General features: G+C 36.1%; 1 protein-coding gene across 4 annotated transcripts in view; it reads right to left on the bottom strand.

Moving 5' to 3' along the window:
* Positions 1 to 23,407, bottom strand: part of ARPP21 (cAMP regulated phosphoprotein 21) — a 157,269-nt gene that overhangs the window by 68,060 nt on the left and 65,802 nt on the right. Inside the window, exons 10-14 of one of the 4 annotated variants that reach the window (XM_012806213.2) lie at positions 19,149 to 19,257; positions 17,196 to 17,297; positions 11,212 to 11,249; positions 8,734 to 8,793; positions 4,172 to 4,401 (exon numbers count right to left, since the gene is read on the bottom strand). In XM_012806213.2, coding sequence (XP_012661667.1) covers positions 4,172 to 4,401; positions 8,734 to 8,793; positions 11,212 to 11,249; positions 17,196 to 17,297; positions 19,149 to 19,257 — 539 coding nt within the window. Of the gene's footprint in view, positions 1 to 4,168; positions 4,402 to 8,733; positions 8,794 to 11,211; positions 11,250 to 17,195; positions 17,298 to 19,148; positions 19,258 to 23,407 lie in introns of all 4 variants that reach the window. The other 3 variants (XM_023513967.1, XM_023513970.1, XM_023513975.1) reach the window with 3 other exon arrangements.

Raw genomic sequence — 23,407 nt, 5'->3', positions numbered from 1 at the left:
AGGCTGTAATGTTTTCAGGACATGGTTGCTCTTTTAGATCGCAATATACTCTTTTGTAAAATATAACCCATCAAACTAAGTGGTGAGCAATGATGGGGGAGATGACCTTAAGGTTCCTTGCTCCCCTCAGCTTAACCAAACTTTAGACAGGTTTCTTGTAGATTAGAAGCTCCACACCTCCCTTTCCCTAGAGCTGTGGTTCTTAACCTTCCTAATGCCATGACACTTTAATACAGTTCCTCATGTTGTGGTGATCCCCAACCATAAAATTATTTTCATTACTACTTCATTAGGAAGGTTGAGAACCATTGCCCTAGAAGATTGATGCTCTTTGAAGATGCCAGGAAACTCAGGTCTTTTATAAGGACCTGAAAGCCATCCTTTTGAAATATAATCACCAAGAAAAATAGAGCCCTTCTCTCCCAGTTTCTGTGGGAGGGTTGGAGCTTAACTTCCACAAGCACTAATTAGCAAACACAATGGCCCAATCACATTGACCAATTGACTGTTATTCTCTTTAACTCTTGCAAAACTTTTCCACTAGCCAACCTAGAGCTTAAAACTTGCCAGCTATTAGGTTCAGTGAGCTGAGTTCTATATTTCTTGTTGCAATAGCCTTAATCTCTATTGCAATGGTTACAAATGAAGTCTTTAACTCATCTAGTGTAATTTATCTTTTATAAGAACCCCAGACCATAAAGGACTTTCCCCCCCCCAAACTAATAATTCAAGAAAATATTTCCAGGGTCAGGGGATTAAGAGTTCAGTAGAATAACCTAAAGCTTCCAAAATTACCAGGGGAATGAGAATATCCAGCATAAATTAATGCAGTCATGAAAATGAACATGAAGAAAAGGAAATGGGGAAAGGTGTCTGTCCTGCATTGGATCCCAAAATATTCTAGGATGTAGACAACAACATCCAGAAAACAATGTACCAGGGTTACTATACCAGACCATCTAACTTATTAAAATAAAACAAAACAAAGGACATCTTATTTCTACAGAGTCATTGTTTTCAAAGTTTGGTTCCCAGATAAGTAGCACTAACATCACCTGGTTATTCGGTAGAAATGCAATTTCTCAGGCCCCACCCAGGATTTTATGACTCAGAAATCCTGGGGGTGGGCTCAGCAATGTGGAATTTGACAAATCTTTCAGGATATTCTGATGCAGCTAAACTAGGAAAACCCTGCTTTGGATGCTTTGGGGTAGGTGGGTAGGTGGGTAGGTGATAGTAAAACTGTAGCCAAGCCAATATGAGAATAAATAATCACCATACTCTTATTTCTTAACTGCACTGCTATTACTAAGAAACAGCTGAGGTTGCAGTCTGCGGATTATTTGAGCGCTCTCCATAAGGAGGATGTCATGGCACTGTCTACCTCCATAGACACGTGCTGGACATCTGGTAGGAAGCCCAGGCCTGAGGAGAATGCCTGTGCGCATTCATTCACACCTCAGTCATATGCTTTTTTGCAATAAGTCGGGAAACATGTTTCCAGCATGGAAAATGTCTCATTATTCTCTAATTAAAGCTGGAATCCATGTAATTAGAGGACAAGAAGAGTTATTTAAATGTCACAACTCCAGACTTTGTTTCCAAAAGGTCAAAAAAAAAAAAAAGTTTGCAATTCCACTGTGAACAATGAAGCAAAAACTTGGAAACCTGGGCTGCCATTCTGAAGACCCATGACAGCAAACTGACAGCTTTGCTTCATAAATCCATCTTGGGAAATTGTAAGTTTGTTTTGACATCCTATCTTGATCTACTTTAAGTTTTTATTCCCTTTCCATGCCTGCACCTTGACAAGCTTTCAAATGAAGACACTTAGATTAAAGGAAAAGAAAAAATCCTGAAGCACTTACAATCTCTAATCATTCTTCAAAAAACGTGGCATTTTAGAATTTTGAAGTGTTTTAAATGTTTCCAGGGAGGTTTGCTTGGGAAGTGAGTGGGGGTTGGTACATAGAGAATGACTATTAATTTAAAAATCTTAAGAGCTCTTTTGGTGTGCTGGAATGTTTAAGTGCACCATTTAAGGTACTTGGTTTCTGCATTTTAAGAAGATTTGAAACTATTTAACCTTCCATAGTTTACAAGAGCTCAAGTGCACCACAGTGGATTTTCTTTACTTCAGTTGCTTCAATAGTGGGATATGAGAGCAATTAATTAGAGTAAGAAATCAAGAACTCACCAATTAGTGAATTAAAATTATAAGAAGCAAGATGAACCCACCTGAATATTTACAAGAAGCAGGGTGTGCATACATCTATCTATTATCTATATGTCTGTCTACATATAGATTATATATATGGAGAGAGAGAGAGAATATAGTGGCTGTGACTAAATGTTATTAATTTTCTTCATATGTAGGAAAACATGGTATAATTTCTTAAAAGGAATTTGTCAGGAACCTAATTAAGTTAAACCATCAACAAATCAACCCCCTCAACCTTGGCCCAGCATCCACAGTCTAGGGAAGCTCATATCTGAACTCTAACTGGGGTTTTCCCTTCATCATCCTACCCCTGTCCCGACTTCCCACTCACCAGGTACCTCAGAACCAGGAGTGCACCACCAAGTATATCCAAATGCCAGGTCCTATCACTGAATCACAATCTCGACTCCCCAGCCTACTGAGAGTAGGAATTCTGATTGTCTGAGGCAAACCCAAATAAACTAAAAACTATTACATACCAAAATCACAAATTTCAGTCCCTGGAGTGCTACTGAATGGGTCACTTATCACCTCCCTGGGATATTTATGAGGCATTTTAACTATGACCACTTGAAAATAATTCAAAAACAATGATAAAGGATTCTCGGTGGCAGAAGAGCTAGAATTGGCCAATCATACGTGTATTCTGCAGACTCAAATGAGTACCATCACATCATGCTTCCATCAGTTTAAAGCTATTGTAAGTTAATGCTTTTCCTAGGTCTCTCATTACCAACCACCTTCAAAAGACTGTTCAGTTCTAGCAAACTTGAACTACTTGCCTCAAGATACCACTATTCACTTGGAAAGAGAAAAAAATAAACCAATACATGCACTTGGTAATTTGGAAACTAAATCTTTCTGAGACTCATTTTCCTCATCTGCAAAACGGAGATGAAAACATTAAATTATGGGGCGGTGTCTGTGGCTCAGTTGGTAGGGTGCTGGCCCCATATATCAAGGGTGGTGGGTTTGAACCCAGCCCCACCAAACTGCAACAAAAAATAACTGGGCATTGTAGTGGGTGCCTGTAGTCCCAGCTTTTCAGGAGGCTGAGGCAAGAGAATCACCTAAGCCCAGGGGTTGGAGGTTGCTGTGAGCTGTGATGGTACAGCACTCTACCAAGGGTGACAAAGTAAAGCTCTGTCTCAAAAAGAAAAAAAAAGAAAAGAAAATATTAAATGGCAATAATAAAAATAAATAAGTACTAGTGTACTTATTGAAGACTTATAACTTAGCAGGCATTATTTGAGTTGTTTCTGTATACTAACCCTTTTACTCTTCACAATAACTCTGTCCTATAGATACTATTATTATTTCCATCTCTTGAGGAAACAGAGACACACATAGATTAAATAACATGCCCTAGATCATACTAATAATATGCCAATGCAGGAACTGAAGCTATTAATATTAAAATTATTTCACTCTCTGGTTGTAAGGAATACATCACAGTGTTAAATTAAAAATCAATAGCTATATGACACACCTCTTGGGGCTGGGACACAATTATAAAAGGGACTTTACCTAACAAATGAAATCAGTGTAACCTAAAAAAAATAAACATCAGTAGCTAACTTTTGTTAAATAGAAGCCATAATGCAGGTGGTTATGGTAATCATCTTTATATGAGTGACCTAACTTAATGTTACTGAGTTAAGTTAAGTAAACTTTAGGTCTACTGAGGTGAGTGGGAACAACATTCTGTGATAACCCGGATTTAGAAGGTAAGGAAACTGAAAATTAGAGGTATTAATAACTTGACCTAGGCACTTGGCTAACAAGAGGTGGTAACCTATTTATTTAAATTGCAACTTCCAACTACCCAGTTATCCTGGTAACTAATATCATTGTTACCAGTTAACTCGAAGTTAGAGGGAATGGTGACTATATGTCTTAGGTAGGATCTAAAACATACCACAGGACATAAACCCACTCAGTACTAACTACCTGTTTTGGACAGCTTCCCGGTACTTCTGGTACTGGATGTGCTGTCACCTCTAGTCAGCACCGTGATGCCCCCAAAACTTGCCGTCTTGGTCATGGCAGGCTTCAGGTTGCGGTTGGAACTATCAGAGTCTGTGCTGCTCCAGGCCCTCTGGTGATCAGACCACTTGAGTTCATTCTCTGAGCTGCTCTGACGACTTCCAGATGTTCTCCCTGAGCCATCTCTGTTGCCCCTGGAGCACAGCCACCAGAAAGATGCACGGGACAGGATTATATTGCATGAATGGTATGGATGGGCAGAGCGCGAGGCTTTTGCTGAATGCACCGTCTATGCAAGACTCTTCTTGCCAACCTTTTTTATTAAACCAGTTGCCTCCCCAACAGTGCTACAAACACCTGATGATATGTACACATATGACACATCACACATAACACTCATGTTACAAACACAAAAACCAAATCTAGATGTGTCATGTGATCCCTCTGCCAGTGAAGGAGAAACAACTAGAACAACATGGTGCAAAATATAATTGTTAATTTCTCTTGCAGAGAGGATAGGGGCAAGTTTTCTTGACCTGAACCAACAATAAATTAATGTTTATAAGTAATTATGATCTTAAATTATCCTAAAAGTAACTCCCACCAAAGAAGAGTTTTTCCTCTCTCTTTAATATTATGTAATTAATTTGGCTATGAAAAAAATGCACATAGGTCTAGAAAAGCTATATATTAATTCATTTTCCAACTTTATGAGAGTGTATGAACTCACCAAGGTTTGACAGCACAGAAATCACGGAAATTATTCAGTTAACCTATGGTAAAAGTTTTGCCCAGTGAGTTTGACCTTCTTGGTCAGAGGAGGAACCATTTAATACTTTCCACATAAAAATATTGCAAAAATAACAATAACAGTGTAAATGCCATATGTTGACATGAAACTATCCAAGAGGATCAATGGAAACTACAAAACAAACAAACAACAACAACAACAACAACAAAAAAAAAAACTCCTCAGGTGAAAGAACACAATTTGTTTAGTCTTCAAACAGAAAAAGAGTGAATGTATTTGAAGAGATCCAAGAGCCAGAAGTGTATTTTAAGGACACTAGAGTATCTTTAAGGAGTATCCAAATTGCATGTGCTTTATAAAAAATTTGATGAAATTTGCATTTTCATTGGTTTCCAATCTGCTAAAAGAGTAACTTTGTTAATATTTTTTGAAAGCTTTTTCTGCAGATGGAAATAATGCACTAGTAAAATATCTTAAGATTCTAATGGATTATAAATACTTGAGTAAAACATAAATCATGAATAATAAGTATAACCCTTAATTTCACATTAGCAATCTTCTATGTTTGAGTCTTGATTCAAATCTCACATATGTGATCAGTAACTTTGTTAAACAAACCCGTCTCTTAAAGACAATAATGTGCTATTGAGATGTGAGAAGTGCACATACCTGATTGAAATATTCACCTACCAAATTGTACAGAAGTATTCAGAAAACTTTAGCGTTTGCTTCAACTTTACTTACTAAACCTGTCCTTTTATTTCAGAAAAAAAACATAAGAAGGTAAATGAATCGAAGAGATGACAAAAAAATGAAATAGCTACTCTGACAGGAACTTTGTGAAGTAGAAGGAGGAAGTGGAACAGAAAACTCACAAAATCAAAAGCACTTTCAAGGGGAACATTGGATGAAATACTCAGTGCCCTGCCAACCTCTATCAATGCTTCCTTATAAACATTCTCTCTAAACATTCTTACGGATGGCTCGTTTTAGAGGTAAAGACCACCTGATAAAGACCAGGTTGTAGGTATGAACTAACAGACCTTCACCAATGGCCAGGGGACATTAGCTTTTAAATTTCTTCAAAATTTAAGAAAGCTACAGGATATAAAGTGGAAAAAAATAGTCTTTTCAAAGGCTTAGTGTTTCATTCCTGATTATTATTTTCTCTTTTAATCTCCAAATTCAGCTTTATTTTTCTCCCATATTTTCTCACTAAATATGTTGACCTGTCATTGACAAAGTCTTTTAAGATCATTATCTAGCAACTATGTATGCAACAGAAATATGATAATAATCTCATGAGCAGCTAATTTGAAATATGGTAGTACCTCTGTATGTTGACCACCCAAGAGACTGTAACAAATTGGTCAACACATAGATGGTCAACATAAGGATCTAGGCCTACCATATTGATATATACATGTGCTGCATGCCCGGTCTATGAAAATCAGGTCAACAGAAGGTGGTCAATGTAGGCAGTTGGTCAACTATGGAGGTTCCACTATGTTTATTTTATAAAAACATTCGTTGGAGATTTGGTGGTGTTTCTTTGCCACAGTATGCAAGATGCATCTGAAGGAAGCTCTCCGTATGAGAGTGATCCTTTGTTTCCATCACTAATTTTAATTTAATTATCCCTTTCCTCATGTCCTCTGTACCTCCATGGCAGAAACTCAGAATTCCTCTAAATGCCACTATGCCTCAGCCTTTCTTAGTAAAGAAGGTGACCATCCCTGTTTCTGAGTGCAATCTAATGTGTTTTAATGTGTGCACCCCTCTCCCTAGTCGAGCTGCCTCTAGAGCTGTGGAGAGTTCTTTTAGACTTATGCTGCATTACTGAGTCAGTAAGACAAACTAGATTCGTCTCTACAGTTCAAATCATTGCCCTAGGCCAAAACCTGTGCATTAAAAAAAATGGAGTTGAATTTGCTACTTTAGGGAGTTAGCAGTAATGAACTTTAAAATAATGTATCTAATTCTAATTTATGATTTCTAAATATTTACGCATTAAAATACACTCTATACTTTTTAACTTTATACTTCTCTTTTCTATCATCTTAATAGTTGTAAGGAGAGATTCAGTATTGAATTACATATTTATTTGGCTACGGAATTATGGATAATGTAGAGAAATACATGCACAAGTGTCTTCCCATCCTTCCTAAGCCCAGTCCTAGTCACCTCCTACTGGAATCCAGAAAGATGACAGTAATATAGGAATGAGATTTCTTGTTGTTGGAGCTTATCCTCATGTAAATAACTAGATTTTGATTCCAGCTTAGTCAGAAAGCACATGCTCTGTGATTTATTTTCTGATCAACATAATTGATAACATTCATTTTCATTTATGTCTGATGCCTTTTCTTGCCCTGCTTAGGACGATGCACACTCTGAATTGATCTTAAAATTGTGTGGATGGCTCTGTGCTAAGTTATCTTTCTGAGTTTCTGTGTTTAGTGATTTTGGTGGGTCATGGAATCCATATATATATATATATATATATATATTTTTTTTTTTTTTTTTTGGAATCCATATTTGGGATGGGATGGCTCTCCTGAGTACACCGTATCTCTGTGACATGGGCGCATATTTGGGAATATGTAAAACTAACTGTCCTCTCAGGGAGCAAGAATTCATATTTTATCTACATTTACCTAAACAAACTAGATCATAGTGTGTGAGTGCTGGAGTGATGGAAAACTTCATTCTTTTCTCTGGGATTACAAGAGAGAAATGCAAGGTGATTTTCTTAAATCATCTTGAGTGAAAGAAAATACATTGTCCAATGATACACAAGGAAGGTATTAGACTGTGTTGTTTAACCTGGAAAGGTGAAAGAAATGAAAAAAGTAGCTTCTGATTATGATTTCTGCCACAGTAGAAGGGAACAGATTACTCTAACTTCGTTGATACTAGCTCTAAAGTTCAAATTTACTGCAAAAATGTACTTGCCAAGCATAAAATCCATCTACATTTCTTATTATTTTCATTCCTCTAAGTGGGCAAGAGTTTTCATGCCTTTTTGTGGTTGTTGTTGCCTTTCTTACAACAGAGATGAACTGGAATATTTATAAACACATAAACACATTAAGTATACATATTAGATACTTAGTGTCTTTATAGCACGGTATACTGTTTGGTCTATAATGGATGCCAGATATACAGTTGGTAGAGTAGTGAGAAGATGTTCATGGTCTCTCTGCTCTCATGGAGCTGCCAGCCTAGTATAAAACTTTAAAAATATTATTATCTTTCCCTCTTATCCCACATAGATCTTAATTTAGGTAGTTCATTATCATTGGAAGGAACCTCATGTCTTTCTTCAGAAATAAAATCTGTGACGGAAAAGTACTGTTTGAAATATTATGATAGGTAAAATAAAAAATTTGCTACACAAATAAGGTTATCATTGATTTGTTTTCCAGTGTTGGGAGCTCACATACAATTGCAACCTGTCAGAGAAAATTTAACTCACTGTAATTCACCAAAGTTGATTTGGGAATGTTGAAACAGTGCATGGCCAAAGTTAGCACTAGAAACACAGAAAATCAGAGAAAGAACCCTAAAGAATTATAAACAAAATGATAGTTTTCTAATCCCGTCTCTCGTACTATCCTATATGACTGAAAAGCTGGCTATGTAACCACCTGTACAAAGAGATAATTGAACATATTTTTATGAACAGAAATGTTTTACACTGATACATTTATATTTAACATTGATTCTGCCACATAATCTGAAAACACAGTTTAAGAAAGGAAACCATACCAACCGAAAGAGCTGTCTTTTCTTATAGGTCTCATTGCATATGTTACTGTCTTCCAAGAGCCTACTGGAAATGAAAAACATGATTTTTATGCTATAAGACTAAGGGTTAAATGCCATTCTCCAAGTGGATGAGTATGCTACTATAGCACACCTTTCTTGTAAATTAATCCCATATGCTATGTTTGTGTGATATTGAATTTTTCTTTAAAAAATATATGGCAGCATGCCAGGACTAAGATACCTACTGTGGATTAAGGCACTGACAGTAGGTAAGGGGGATGGTAGGGAAGAGAAAATCAAGACAACGGAAGAGGAGAAGATTATCAAAGAAATTGGTATAAATATAATGCAGAGGCAATTAAATGTATTTGTTGTGTTTTTTCTTAAGGCAATAATAAAGTTATTCCTTATTTCTTGGCATAGTGAAATTTTGGCATTCCAGAGTAGGGCCCCCTCCAAATGTACTTATTTTTATAGAGAAATCTCTTAACTAGATTATTGGTTTTTTGGACAATCAAGGGTTGTTCACATATGCAATGCAAGTATGTGACCAATTATTATAATGATGTATATAATACAATTTGAATATAATGGGAACGTGGGTGTAAATGAGTGGGATCAGGGAGTAATGTCAGAAAAATAATTAATACAAGACTGGGAAATAAGGTTTACCATTAAAATGAATTGTAAATACTTAATCTTATGGTAAAGATAAGGAATTTTTAGAAAGCTTCAAAATCATCTCTAAGATGTTAAGACTCGAAAACTCTTAGTCTTACTGTAAATACAAAATATTTTTTCTTAAGTATGACATCTGGCAATTAAGTTTAGGAACTTTCCACCATGTGTGGAACTGATAAAAGATATTGCAAAAATTGCTTGAATTGTGTGTCAAAATTGTCAGCTGACTGTGAGAAGCATAGCAGACTGACTAAACATAAATAGAGAAACAGGAAGATCTTAACTGAAAATCTTGGCCAATAACTCATGACACTTGTGTCATGACAATACACCAGGTCACTTGGCACTGTCTGGGAGGGAGTTTGTAGCCAGTAAACAAAATAACTGTATTGAAACACCCTCCCTACTCACCTCACCTGACTCTCAATGACTTAATTCTTTATCTCAAGGTAAAGGAAATATTGAACAGAAGACATTTTGATGACATTGAGGACATTCGGGTTAATATTGCAACCGTTTTGATGGTCATTCCAGAAAAAGAGTTCCAAAATTGCCTTGGAGGGTAGAGCAGACACTGGCATTGATGCACAGTTTCACAAGGGGAGTCCTTCCAGTTTGACCATAGTGACATTCAGCAATAAGATTTGTAGCACTTTTTTTAGGATAAGTTCATTAACTTAATTGACAGACCTCAAATACATTGACTTTGAAGTTGTTTTTGAATCCCATACATGGACTTGTTTTCCAATTTGTTCTCTTCTTCCAAAAGAGGTTATTTTATAAAGAGTTTAGTTACTTAAAGATTTCCAACTGCAACTATGAATGGCCATATTTTTTTAAACCAATCATCTTTAATGCCCAGATTAAATTTCTCTGAGTACTAAGCTTTTTAATCAAGCAGCTCCCATTTTAATTTTAATCAGCGTTATAGGGACACCCATTAAGCTGACACCTGAAATAAAATTAACCACAACTTTATTTATGGATATCATATTTTCAAACCAAGTTTCTCATTTTGATGCATTTTAATATGATTACTACAACTTAATATGAATTTCTTAATTTGCCCTGAATATCTGCAATTAAATCAATGGAGCATTTCAAAATATATGTCAGTTTAGATTAGATCTTAAAAAGGTAGATATTAAAATTGAAAAAAATTTTGCTTCAATCCTCAAGACTTTCTTTAAATTGCATAACTTATTTATTTCACAATTACCTCCCTCCAATAATTTTTAAGCTAGTATATTGCAAAATACATGTATAGACCAATTTAGAAAAGATTTTCAAGTCAGCTCTTCTGTGAAGACTAATAGATTACTTAGAATAAAAAACTTGAAATAATTCTTTTCCAATTATTAATTACATAGCCACACATAATTGTGGTACGTACGAAGTAGGTAATAATACCAAATACATAAGTATTTTGAACAGCCTATTCAATGAGCCAATGAAACTGCAAGTTCCTGTGTGATCTTGATATTTATTCTTTTCAATGGCAGGTGAAGGTGATAGAAATTATACCTTTAGAAAGATAACTAATTGAGAAATAAGGAAAATGTTTAAAACTCTACTTAAAAGTAACTGAAATTGTCTCCAAATAAAGCAATCTTTAGATGTGCTAAATAACATATATGTGGGATTATATATGGTACCCATAGATATATGTATATACATATACATATATTCAAGCACACAATTATGTATGGGATATATATATATATATATATTTATGAATGTACAAGACACACATGACAGACTTTGTTCCTCCAAAGACATAAAAAAGTAAATTTAATTTTACCTGTTATCCACAAAAAGGCTTTCCTGGGAGCAAACTGACTGAAAAATAAAAAAAAGGCATTGTATCAGACGTTCTGGATATCCTGAAGGCTCCTAAATCCTCGCCTGATTTCACAACTATTATAGTTTTCCCTTTCTAAGGAAGAAGTATTAAGAAGTAGATGTACAAAAGATGGAATAAAAAGGGAGAAAAAGAGGTTAGCATTAGAAGAGCAAACAGTTGTCATGCGGCATTGGGCACATTTCCATGAGGATATCTTCAGGTTTCAAACAGACTTGGCCCATTCCAGGTGGAGGTCAGAAGAGAAGTGTGAAGGAAACTGCTGGAGAAGCATGTGGCCATTGGATTCTGAGCTAGTGGCTTGGTCTGGAGCTGGGCAGGTACAGCCACCAACAAAAGCCAAGGGAAAAGGTTCTCATCAGAGCACTGCGTACAAACTTGCCATGATCCACCTATGGATGAGAGAGCTGTGAAGCCACTGCGATTATTACCTGATAATGATAAACTCTCAAGGAAGAGACTGGCTGCAAGACTCTCAAAATTGAAGACATGCCATCAGTCATTAATTTAAATAAGAGGAGGGAGCAGAAGACAAGTGAGGATGAAATGAAGCTAATTGGGAAAAATATCAAGCACCTTCTAATATTTCTCAGTTTTTCACATAGAAAACCAATGATTTTCTTAGCATCCATTCACCCAGCATTTTTAGCATTCAATTCCTCCCTATTTTGTGGTCAATATACAATGGAAGGAATGTAAAATTCCATTGCCATTCCATGCTGAGGAAAGGTGGATGAAATTAAACAAACAGAAAAAGAGAAGTCTAGACAAGATGTGGGGCTATGGTCCAGTAACAGGTTGCCTGTGTTTAGTAAGTAACATAACAAACACTATTTCCAATGTACTGAGTTTCTAAACATAAATGATACACACTACATTGTATGTTAACAATTTCTTAAATGACGAATAAGTGATTTGTTAAAGGAATAATTAGAGAATTAACAGGTCCATTTTCAGATAAAATAAAACTAAAGAAATAACAATGACCTTTTTAATAACTCATTTTTGCATTAAAAAATGCTACAAATGTAACTACTGATCAGACACCCAAGCAGGATAAGGGTTTCTGTTTTCAGTTTTAAGCTAGTATATTGCAAAATACATAGAGACATTATTTCCTTCCACTATGTCAGAGGGCTAGATTAAGACATGGTGTTTTCTTCAGTGGTCTGAGCATTTCAGTGGACATTTCTCTAGAATAGTTTCTGTTTTAAACTTTCTGCATTTCATATGTATCCTGAATTTCAAATGTTCGAGAACCTTATTTTGAAAAGTCAAAAATAGCCAATTAAAACACAAACTTTTAGAAAATATCTTTTTTCTTAACATGACATTTACATATGGAAAGGAAAACAAATTCCAATGATGTGCCAATGATGTCCTATGACGATCTCTTTAGAATAAACTAAATATCCTATCCTTTTTATTTCCTTTAATTTACTTTGAATGATGGCTGGAGTCACGTAATGGTATGTAGAAGAGAGTGAGGTTGTCTCAGGTATATATCATGAGCTCAATACCCTCCTATTTCTCAGCCCTTGTAGTTGGAAATAGGTTAATTAAATTTATAATGTTCTGTGTGAGTACTGTAGTTACTGAGACTTTACCTTCAAGGAGTTGATCAAAGACATATTGACTTCTTCAGAGTCGTTAATCTAATAGCGTCTGGGGCAAAGTTAGGCAGCCCAAACCTTTGAATTAAAAAGTAAGACACCAGCAAATACCTATACATATACCTTTTGCAAAAAGGCATCTGATTTTGGGGGGTAAAGCACCCCTTTCATTAGCACCCCTTCCATTTTCATAAATAAGACCAAGGTGGTTATGGGCTGTGATTTATTAGCTGATGAAAATAAACTTTTTAAAAAAGTGGTATTCATAACTTGCAAATTTTAATAGCAGGGAAAGGTAAAATTGTCACAGTAATTAAGTGCAACATTCAGAGCTGTCACTTATATGTATTCTCAGATATAAAAGGCTTGCTTTTTTAAAAAAAGTAGAAAAGTGTTTTTGCCTAATGGGTTACAGAGTTCTCCCCCACATCCCACCCCCAACTCCAGTGACACCGAATGCCCTTATCATTTGTTCTCACTGAAGAGAAATCCCAGCACATGCTAGGAGGACCATAGATGAACTCCTCCCTGCATCCCTATTTATACATAAATAAGCTCTGGAAATAACCCTCCAGGCAAAACATATCTTTCCAAATATATTGTTTTCTCAACTTAACCTTCCCAAAGTTAGCAACGTTGCATAAAATGAAGCAATTTCAAATGCTACAGACTACAAAAATATTAGTTGAAATTAAAATTTCTGTGAGCTCTGATTTACAGATGTTTAGTTGCTAAATAATAAATAACTTCATCTTACCTCAAGATATTAAAACTCTCAAAACTATATTTGAAAATTTTTTTCTAGAAAATTCCCAAAGCAATCCAGTTTCATTGTGTGCCTGCATACAAAAGCATACTCTCTCTCTCACACACACATATTCCCCTTAGACCAAGATATATTTAGAAAATACTCAAGAATATTTCTAATTTTAAAATTAATTTTACTTTTGCTAAAATGTAAATATCAAGAAGTATTCTGAACCCTTTGTTACCTGAAGTAGCAAAAACTACATACTTAATCAATATTTGAACCCGTTTAAATAAATCCACTAGTTAAATAACAATTTCTAAGGAAAATTGTTTTGTTATCTTTGTTTTAAATTATGAAGAAACTAAGGATCAGCTAAGAAAAAAAAATTAGACTACTGTAACATTATTTCCTTATGCTGGATTCTTTGCATTTGTTTTATAATTGGCTTAATATACTTTATCATGTTATGAAAAAATGATCTTGTATCTCAAGAATTTCTAGATGATCAATTTGGGGATCTGGAAGTACATAGATGAAGGTCTTCTAAAGTGTTCTGTTTTACGAAATTGGTAAGGAAGATGTGTTCTTATATGTACTCAGGACACTTATGCTACGGTTATGAGAGTTTGTGTCAATAGAGGCCATAGGCCTGTCAATATTGGCTTGCCCCAATGATCCCTGCCTCTCTGTGGTTATGACCTTGATATGACCTTGTGTGTGTGGTACCTCTCCCACATTGTTCCACTGTCAGACTGTCCCATATAGAGAAGAGAAGATACGTTATTTCCAAAATTAGATTATAAAAGATGGTGGCTTCCATCTTCAGCTCTCTTCTTTCTTTCGGTTTTGGATCACTTTTTACAGAGGAAGCCAATTGCTATGTCAAGAAGACACCCAGCAGTCTGGGGAGAAGCTCATAGAGAGGGTAACAGATCTCTAGCCTACAGCCAGTGAAGAATCAGGCCTATCCATAATCATGCAAGTGAGTTCAGATCATTGTAGCCCCAGCTGACAGCTTAACTACACCCTTGTGAAAGAGTCTGAGGCAGCACCCAGCTAAGCCACTCCCAAATTCCTGACCCACAGAAATTGTGAGATAATAAGGATCACTTGTTTATTCATTTTAAGATGTCAAAGTTTTGAGTAATTTGCTATCTAGCAATACATAGCTAATACACACAGAATGCCAGGAGGATGACTGTGTGTCTCTAGCAGAACTATAGGAGTAGGGAGATAAATGCTGGGCACTTTTTTCATACTCTGAGAAAGTAGCTCTTAAGTGGTATTTAAAAGGTCAGTGAAACTTATAAGAACATAATAAACAATTATGATCTTTCACTTAGAAAAATGCACACATACTCATGAACATAATTGACAAATGACATCAGGGATTTCATTTAACCCTGGAAGTCCTTCTAAGACTATAGTCTGGATACAGGATGTCAATTGAAAGCCCTGCCTTAGGATACCAAGTTGAAAGTAGTGCTAAAAACAGGCTGGTGCCCCTCTCACTTTAGTAAAAACACAAAGGAGCCCACACCTCTCCTGCTACAGACAAGAAGTCAAAGTACTTTATTTAAGACTGCCAGATGATTTCATGGAATAGAAAGGCTACGAAAATAGTTTTGTGTTTAAGCTTTCTTACATTTAAATCTGCTTTTGCCTTTGAAAAAATGTTAATAGAGTATGAGGCTATAGAGGCTTCAAATAGGAATACTTGCCTCAACGTTTTAACCTATGACCCATCTCCCCAGCTGTGAATCACTTTCAGAGGGTTGTAGAGAAATTCACTGTGTAAGGAAAGTCACTGCCACCCTACAACCTCTCAGGTATGGACATAGGAATCAGTAAACGAAGTAAGCAGCACACGTGTCATCTTCATCACTGGCAAGCATCCGTGACAGAAGGCACCTAGATCTCATGTGTTAAAAGCATGGCACACTTTTTAAAATCAGTTTTATGTGGCTTTGCGTTATCTGTGTGATTACTACTTACTTTTCAGAGTAACTTATTTACAAAGTACTTAACTTATTAGAGCTAGAGCCTGGGGAAAATGTGTGTGTGTGTGTGTGCGCGTATGTGTGCACACACACACATGAGGCACGGAGAGGGAGAAAGAATGGGAGAAAAAACAAGTAAAGTATAAACTAGCTTTCTGAAAACATTCTCTCCGTGAAGGTCTTCAGACAGTAATATGCTGTCTGCCATCTGACTCTGGGCATCCTTCCCCAACAGGCCTAGAAGAGGCCACCCTGTGCTAGGTTGTGTATTGCAACATATAAAATTCTGCTTATAAAAAACAATCTAAGTAGCCCACACATATGCAGAATCTTCTAGAACTGGATTCAATCCTCTAACTACGGTGACCTCCATCTCTCTTTTTCACACTCTCCTAATTTCAGAAGCCAGATTATTCAATCATCAAATTCTATTTTAGTGTGTTCAACAAAGGTGGCAGGCAGGTGGGCTGGGAGAGTGTGAATGTGAAACAAGGGTGATGTTAGAGAAGGCTGAACCTCCCTTGCAGCTTAGTATTAAAGAAACCAGCACCAGGTAGAGGATTGGAAAAACTAGCTTTGGCCTGAAGCCTCTAAGGACAGCAGTCTTACCCCCATGCTAAACCCTGAATCCTACATCTCTAGGCTGGATTTGTGTGGCCTCCAGGAATAAACCACAGTGGGAGGTTGTATGATCCACCTGTCTTAGCAACGCTGGAAGTGTTGGCCACAGAAAAGTCTTGCCCAGGAGCTCAGGCTTCTACTTGTGCATACGGAAGAAGCCACAACAGTTGAGGAGGCTGCCAAACAATCTCATAGAATGACAGAACTATTAGAACTATAGCAATTGCTTGCCCTTTTGATTTTCTTGCATTTAAGTACAGCCTGTATTTATTTTCTCACCTTTTAATTTTCATTTTATTTAATTTTATTGTATCCTGGCCATACTGGATAAAGGATAAACAAATTCCAACCAATGATTCTTTGTTGGGATTTGGACAAAATAAATTGTCCTATGATTATTCTCTTGACAAATTGTTCACGGACCTGACTGGATTTGGAATTGAGGAAAAAAATGAGTATTATTACCTAAATTCACCATAGCGAAATGTCTGTATTTGCTAAGACCCCAGAAAACACTGTTTGTACATGTGCACAGATGAGGGATCGACAGATTCTTTCTTCATTGTGATTCTTTCCTCCGAACAATGTTGGCATTAAAAAGAGTACAACACTAGTAATCTGCTGGCTGATGTGGGTACAAAGGCATTTCTTCATAACTGACAACCTCTCTCTGTACTTAAGGTCTAAGGTACTGACCAGAATTATACCTTGATATGTCCCCACTGATTATATCTTAGGAACATACCCAAACCCTTTGCTAGTCTCCCATCACTTCCCTCAAACAGGTCCTCTTCCAAAAACACCCTTAGCTTGCTGCAGTTCGATTTATTTCCTGGCTCCAGTCTTCTTATTCCCTGCCAGCTCCATGTCTGGGGAATGAAGCTGCCTTACTGCTGATGGAAGGACCGTACTAAAGAGGCAATTAAAACAACTACTCACATCGTGTGCAAATATTCTCTCCCTCACTCTCTGATATTCCTCTTCTCTCTCTTCAATTGATTTACTTCGTCTGTCATCTCTAAATGGATGCATTCTGTTTTGCTGAACAGAAAAAAGAAATCAGGAGGATTATCTAAGTTGGGTTGTTAGAAAACTGCAGTTAAGCAACTGTCAGCTGAGAATAATAAATGTCCATTTAAATGAATGGAACCTGAAAAGTCTCTCTCTCTCTCTGGTCCCTAGGGAGGCTGTGCTGGGGTAAGGTGCTACGTGTGCACGTGACCTGCCGTGATGGCTGCTGTTGGCTTCTGCTTGCTTCCTCCTGGGATTAAAGTAGCACTGGTGTTTCCAAATTGAAGATACCAGAATGTGCCTCAAGGTGTTCAGCCAGATCAGAAATATGTTAGAAATGTTAGACTCCGTCTCCCTTGCCTAACAGTGTAGTTTTGACTCCATAATAGGAGGCAGGATGCTGGTGAATGAAACAGAAAAGTGGCTAGCTAGTTCACAGCAGGTGAAGGAAGAAACGGCTTTGAAAACTTGGGGACTGGAGAAAGAGCAAGTGACCAAAGAAAGTAATGTGTTTGTGTTTTTTATTCACTCAGTGTGACTCTCTGAATTGTAGCTGGCATAGAAAATACAACCTCAGGCTTATAAACTAACTTTAAAAACTTGCCTGTTGATAAGGGTGAAGACCCAAAATACTAACAATTCAAAGAACCCAGCATGAGGCCTGTTCTTCTTTATCTTCTCAACTGACCTGCTGTCTCAACCACCCTCCCGTCTCACTCTTGCCATTCCTCACAAAATGCTCTGCACTAACCCGCTCATCCATCCATTCAACAGACACCCACGAAGTGCAGGACACAGGCACATGTTCACAGTCAACCTGAGCCATGATGTAGCTCGGTGATGGTGGGAGGAAACGAGATACAAATGATGAACAAGTTTTTAAAAGGTGCATCAGAGACGCACATACTGGCTTACAGTGACTCACTGAGAGTGATTAAAATGATCACTTGAGTGAGATGTGTATTGTCTTACCTTTAAGAATGCTAAAGCAAAGTCATTTTCAAAAAATCTATTTCCATTGTTGGAGACAGAAAGTATAATTGTAATGGCATTTATATGACTTTCTATTGTTCGCATTATGATTTAAAATTTGTTTCCTTCTGCCATTTACTTAGTTTTCTTTTTTTTCCTAATCATCCTGGATCCCACACCCCCAACCCCCATCCACAGAAGATATTAAATAAAGTCTCTTTAGCCTTGTCCAGGTACCATGAATAAGGCTACTCTAGAACAAGAGAGTGTTTTTTCACAAGCAAAATACACAAGGATAAAATTCTGCTACAGTTCATGCAAAACAAGCAGACAATTTACATGGACCATAGAACGTGGGAAGGAGAGGAGGTAGGACACTAATACATGAACTCAATTCTTTTCTGTGAAGACTCATTTTAGGATAGTTGCAAAATCCACCTGTCCTCACCATAACAAGGTTTGTTCTTTACAGCTACACCAGTTGATCATCGGTCCGTATTGATAATCCAGCTCAATTTGTGCACAACTGAAGGACAAAGCTGTAGGGAGTGGAACGACTGCCATAGTTACACAGACATCTGGAAATGCGACTGACAAAGCTTTTCCCCACAGCTCGGAGCCTGTGGCATCCCATCCCCCCCCAAGACATGCAGCAGGGACTGCGCCAAGCACCACCCATGCAGCCCAACACAGAGCCATTGCTAAAGCAACCAGGACATGTTTATTTGCTACCCATTGAATGCCAAGGGGGAAGGCAAGGATGGGTAAGGAGGCTGGAGGGAGGACAGTGGTATCAGAGGCAAGGGACGGTTGGGAGGGAAAGGAGGGACAACAGAGGGACAACAAGAACATCAGTCAGCCCACCTTCAAAAACAACAATGTCAGCCACTCTCAAACTTGAGAACCAACCTGATTGTCTTCTTTATCAATACTAGAGTTATCTCGCTTCAAGATAAACCGCTTCTGGGATTCTTCACCTTTTTCATCTTTTAAATGTTCACAAAACCTTTGCTCTGGTCTGCCAGCAAAGTAAAACATATCAATAAAAAGGTTTTTTCCCCTTGTTTCAAGTTATTTCTTAGTGTCGTCTTTCCCCCACAGTGGCATTTAACTTAAAAACGTTGACAAGTGGTTTTGATTCTAGAGTGGCTGGCAGTATGTGGGGGGCTTCATGTGTGTTATTAGAATATTTTTGTCATTTTGAACTCAAGGGTGTGTTTGCTACATGCTGTTCATAATGGCTAAAGTTAAAAACATTCGAGAGGCCTGAACATATATAGTGTCTAGATGTCTTCTTAATTTTGACCTGCTCAACTGCTCCAAACAAGTTTCTACCCATATTAACAAACAAATAAACATGTTTAGAACTTGTGTGCTCCACATTAATTGACCAATGTTTGGAAGCTGAGAGAACAACTCCCATCATAGGCTTCCTTTTGAGAGTCTTTTAAATCCAGTGAGAGAGGATCATTTAAAAATTATTTCTGTCTTTCTCCAAATGCTATGGAGTCTGGCTCCAGTAGATTGTGACATCCTTGACCATGTCTTGTAAATCAGTTTAGTAATTGGGAAAACTGTAGGTATTCAGTTTAAACAACTTAATGACAGATTAGCATGGGGAAAATGCTCCAAGCGGTTACACACTATTGATTAGTCAATTGATTTTTTTAGGTCCTCTTAATCATTTGATATTATTAGAGGAAAGGTCTTCACTTCCTTGTTAATTTCCCACGATTGTCATTGCATGCCACAAAGTCAATGAATGATTTGGACTTGGTTCATCCTCAGAGGAAGTGCTATAATGTTTGTTCCTGGCTTAGAAACAATTGTAATCTATGACTCTCATTAAATGGTCTCTGTCGTGTCTGATGTATTACTTCTGAAGCCTAGAAAATTTTCTGTCCCTGCTGGGTTCATTAGGGTTTGAGTCATTGGGAAGCCCCATCACAGTGTCTGTTATTTAAAGGAGGTGACCCGTCATTAAGAAAATCTCTTCATTTGCTTCCAGTTCCAAAATAAGCAAATAGCACTTTGAAAAGAAAGGACTGGTTTAGGTGTATAATTCAAATACCAATGGGAAGCGTTCTTTCCTTAAAGACGTGTACATAAACCATAATAATATTGATGAACAGCCAACAGCAGAGAACTATAATATCAGTTACAGTTTTTAGAACTGTGTATTATTTTTGCAGAGTGATACTATTATCTTATTTTATTCTTACACAAAAAGTTTCATGCAGAAGTAAATATTTTTTGGCCTCTTTTAAAGACAATAAAACCATCCATCAGGAATTCTTTAGATTTCATGTTATGAATTTGCCCATTAAGCCACAGGTGTCAAACAGCCAGATCCCATCCTCACCTAGAGATTCAGTTCCCTTCCTTTTTGATTATACAGTACATAGTGGGCTGAAAACTCTCAGGCCCCAAAATAGAGAACAGAAACCCTCCATCACATTATCCTAATTCTCAATGTAAACATTTTCCACCAGACTCAACCAAGAAGTACTAATATGACATTTTAAAATTAAAGTAAACTTGCCCTTTATAATGAAGAGATTATTTCTAGTAGAGAAATTAAACATATTTCAGTATAGCATAGTCACAATACACTTCAATTACTTATTGTACTGTTAAGTCCTATTATTACGTAGAGTTGCAGGTCACTGTAATAACAATTCTCTAGTATTTCTTAAGCTTTCAACCAATGCTTATATGCTGTTACATATGATTTTTCCATAGCAAGTGATGTTAAGATGTTAATTCAAATACAGATGTTGATTGCATGAATGCTAATTATGTCTCTTCTAATATCCCTATGCTCTGTCGTCTGATAAGCTCTAGTAAATGAAATTATTTGTTTACTTTTAAATTAATAGATACACTCTTTGTGTTTGCTTGTAATAGCCTTTAATTGTTCACATAGAAATAAAATGATCTGAGAATGTGGAGTTTTTGATTCCTGAACATAAGGTGAATTTGTTTTACTTTAACTTCTTCAGTGTGCTAATCAGAAAGGTTTTAAACTCTGAGGGTATCTTGGGAAGGAGGGGAGGTGGAAAATTTCAGGTCTCTTAGTTTTAGTACTTCCAAGTGTGAAGTGTCAGTATAAGAGAGCCATTTAAACATTATTTTTAAAATTTCATTCCCATTTCTTTACAGAGAGACTTTGTTTCTCATAGCAGGATTATACTTAGAAAAAACATATCCATGTATAACCAGACGATAATCAAAAGGCTTATTTTAACTAATATTGTAAACATTGACTAAAACTATTGTAAAACTTTAACTAATATTGTAAACATTTTGTTCTAAACATATTTAGAACAAAAGAATATTTACTACTCTGACATAATTTATGCAAAGTGAATTCCTAATAACTGTTTTTCAAGTATCTTTTTAGATTTTTTTCAAATGCTAGGATTTAATAATTCAAATTATAAATTCCTTCATGGTTTTCCAAAAGTATTTTGAATGATCATAAAGTAAACATTTGATGTCATTAATAAGAATTAAGTAACCATAATAACGTTTTCCCAAGTTGAGTTTATAGGGAATTATTTATGATTCTAGAGGTAAAGAGCAATTAGCAGGGTAAGCTCATGCAAATTAAATTATACACCTGAAGTATTCTGAGTGATTAAAAATCACTGGTAATACACTATTATATTATAGCTTTTAAAAGTCCTTTTCACAACTAATATACCACCATAGCAATACTATTTCTAAGCAATAAAATGAATGGAACTAAAATAATGTATGATGGAACCTTTTTTTGAAATGGTAATGAATTACTTTTAATGCATTAATATGTGAATGTAACTAAAGAAACTTCTCAGATCTACAAAAGGTCACAGCATTTATTAAATTAATGATGATGATCAGACTTTCCTACATATCTCATAGCCATGTATCATACAGGTCTAATTTTTTTTTCCTCGTGGATTTTAGCCCATGAGCTATATTTCTACTTTTCTCTATGGTATCATCAAAAAGCACAGAAAATCTATGTAATGCTTATTGTGAATAAAAAAAATAGTTTCCTCTTCTCAAAAATGATAAATTGAAATGAAAAATGATAAAACTACATTTTCCCACAGTTTGTAGCCAATATCTACTGTGAAACTCATATGATCATATGTGGTGAACAGCACTGGCATTTCAGTCAATTTCTTGGCATCTACAATCAAACCTTTGAAAAGTTAGAATTAACTCCCCATTGTTCCTTAATTAGATGTGGCTCACGAACTAAGAAGCAGTGTCACTGAGTGAAGACAATCAAACTTTGTCTTCTAGTCAATCAATTCCAAATTTAGTTAAGTTTTCCCCCTCTTGAAACTTAAACTAGATGAACACTCGTTATTACTATTTTTTAAAATCTCTTTTATCTTCAAATATTTTCAATAGTTTACCTTTACTACTTTGGTTCTTCAGACCAACTTTATTACTTTTCTTCCAAATATTTAAGCTTAATCCCTACCTTCTCCTCCACACATAAATGAGAATTTAATTCTATTAAACATGGAGTGTCCTAAAGACAAGTCCTTAAATTTCATTCCAAGTAACTGGAAGGTGGGCATCAATATGTATAAGAAAGGTTTCTGTCCACAGCAGAATAAAATATTTTGCTAGCGTAAGTCGCTTACCAAAAATATTTTAGTATTTATGAAATTAGAGAAATCTAGTGGCACTCTTCCCTCAGTATTTGAAAATTTCAATTAAACATGTTTACAATATTAATATTATCATGGAAAATTTCAAAATTCCCATATTCGTCTTAAATATGACTATTTTATGATTTTCATTATCAGTTTATCACTTTTTAACATTGCATTTTCTTATTAATGAGACCATACCATACAAATCTAATATATACAGTGCTTATAGATAGATTTCTTTATTAACATCATTCACACTCAATAACTTTGCAGAATTCATTGTAATCTTTTCTGTTCCTATTATGATATAGATATAAGTAGACAGATTCAAACTACCAAAACCACCTGGACTCTTGTTTAACCTAAAACTATTCATGAAAAATAACAATTAAGCAGAACATTCAAACAACATGTATCTGCATGACATTTCTTAAATTGGTACCACTGCTCTTGCAAACAATTTGGCTATATGGATTGAAAGACCTAAAAATTTAAAGGTATCAATCTCCC

This window comes from Otolemur garnettii, unplaced genomic scaffold (assembly GCF_000181295.1).
Source record: "Otolemur garnettii isolate 467f Iridium unplaced genomic scaffold, OtoGar3 scaffold00002, whole genome shotgun sequence".
NCBI lineage: Eukaryota > Metazoa > Chordata > Mammalia > Primates > Galagidae > Otolemur > Otolemur garnettii.
This window is presented reverse-complemented; position numbering and strand designations above follow the sequence as displayed.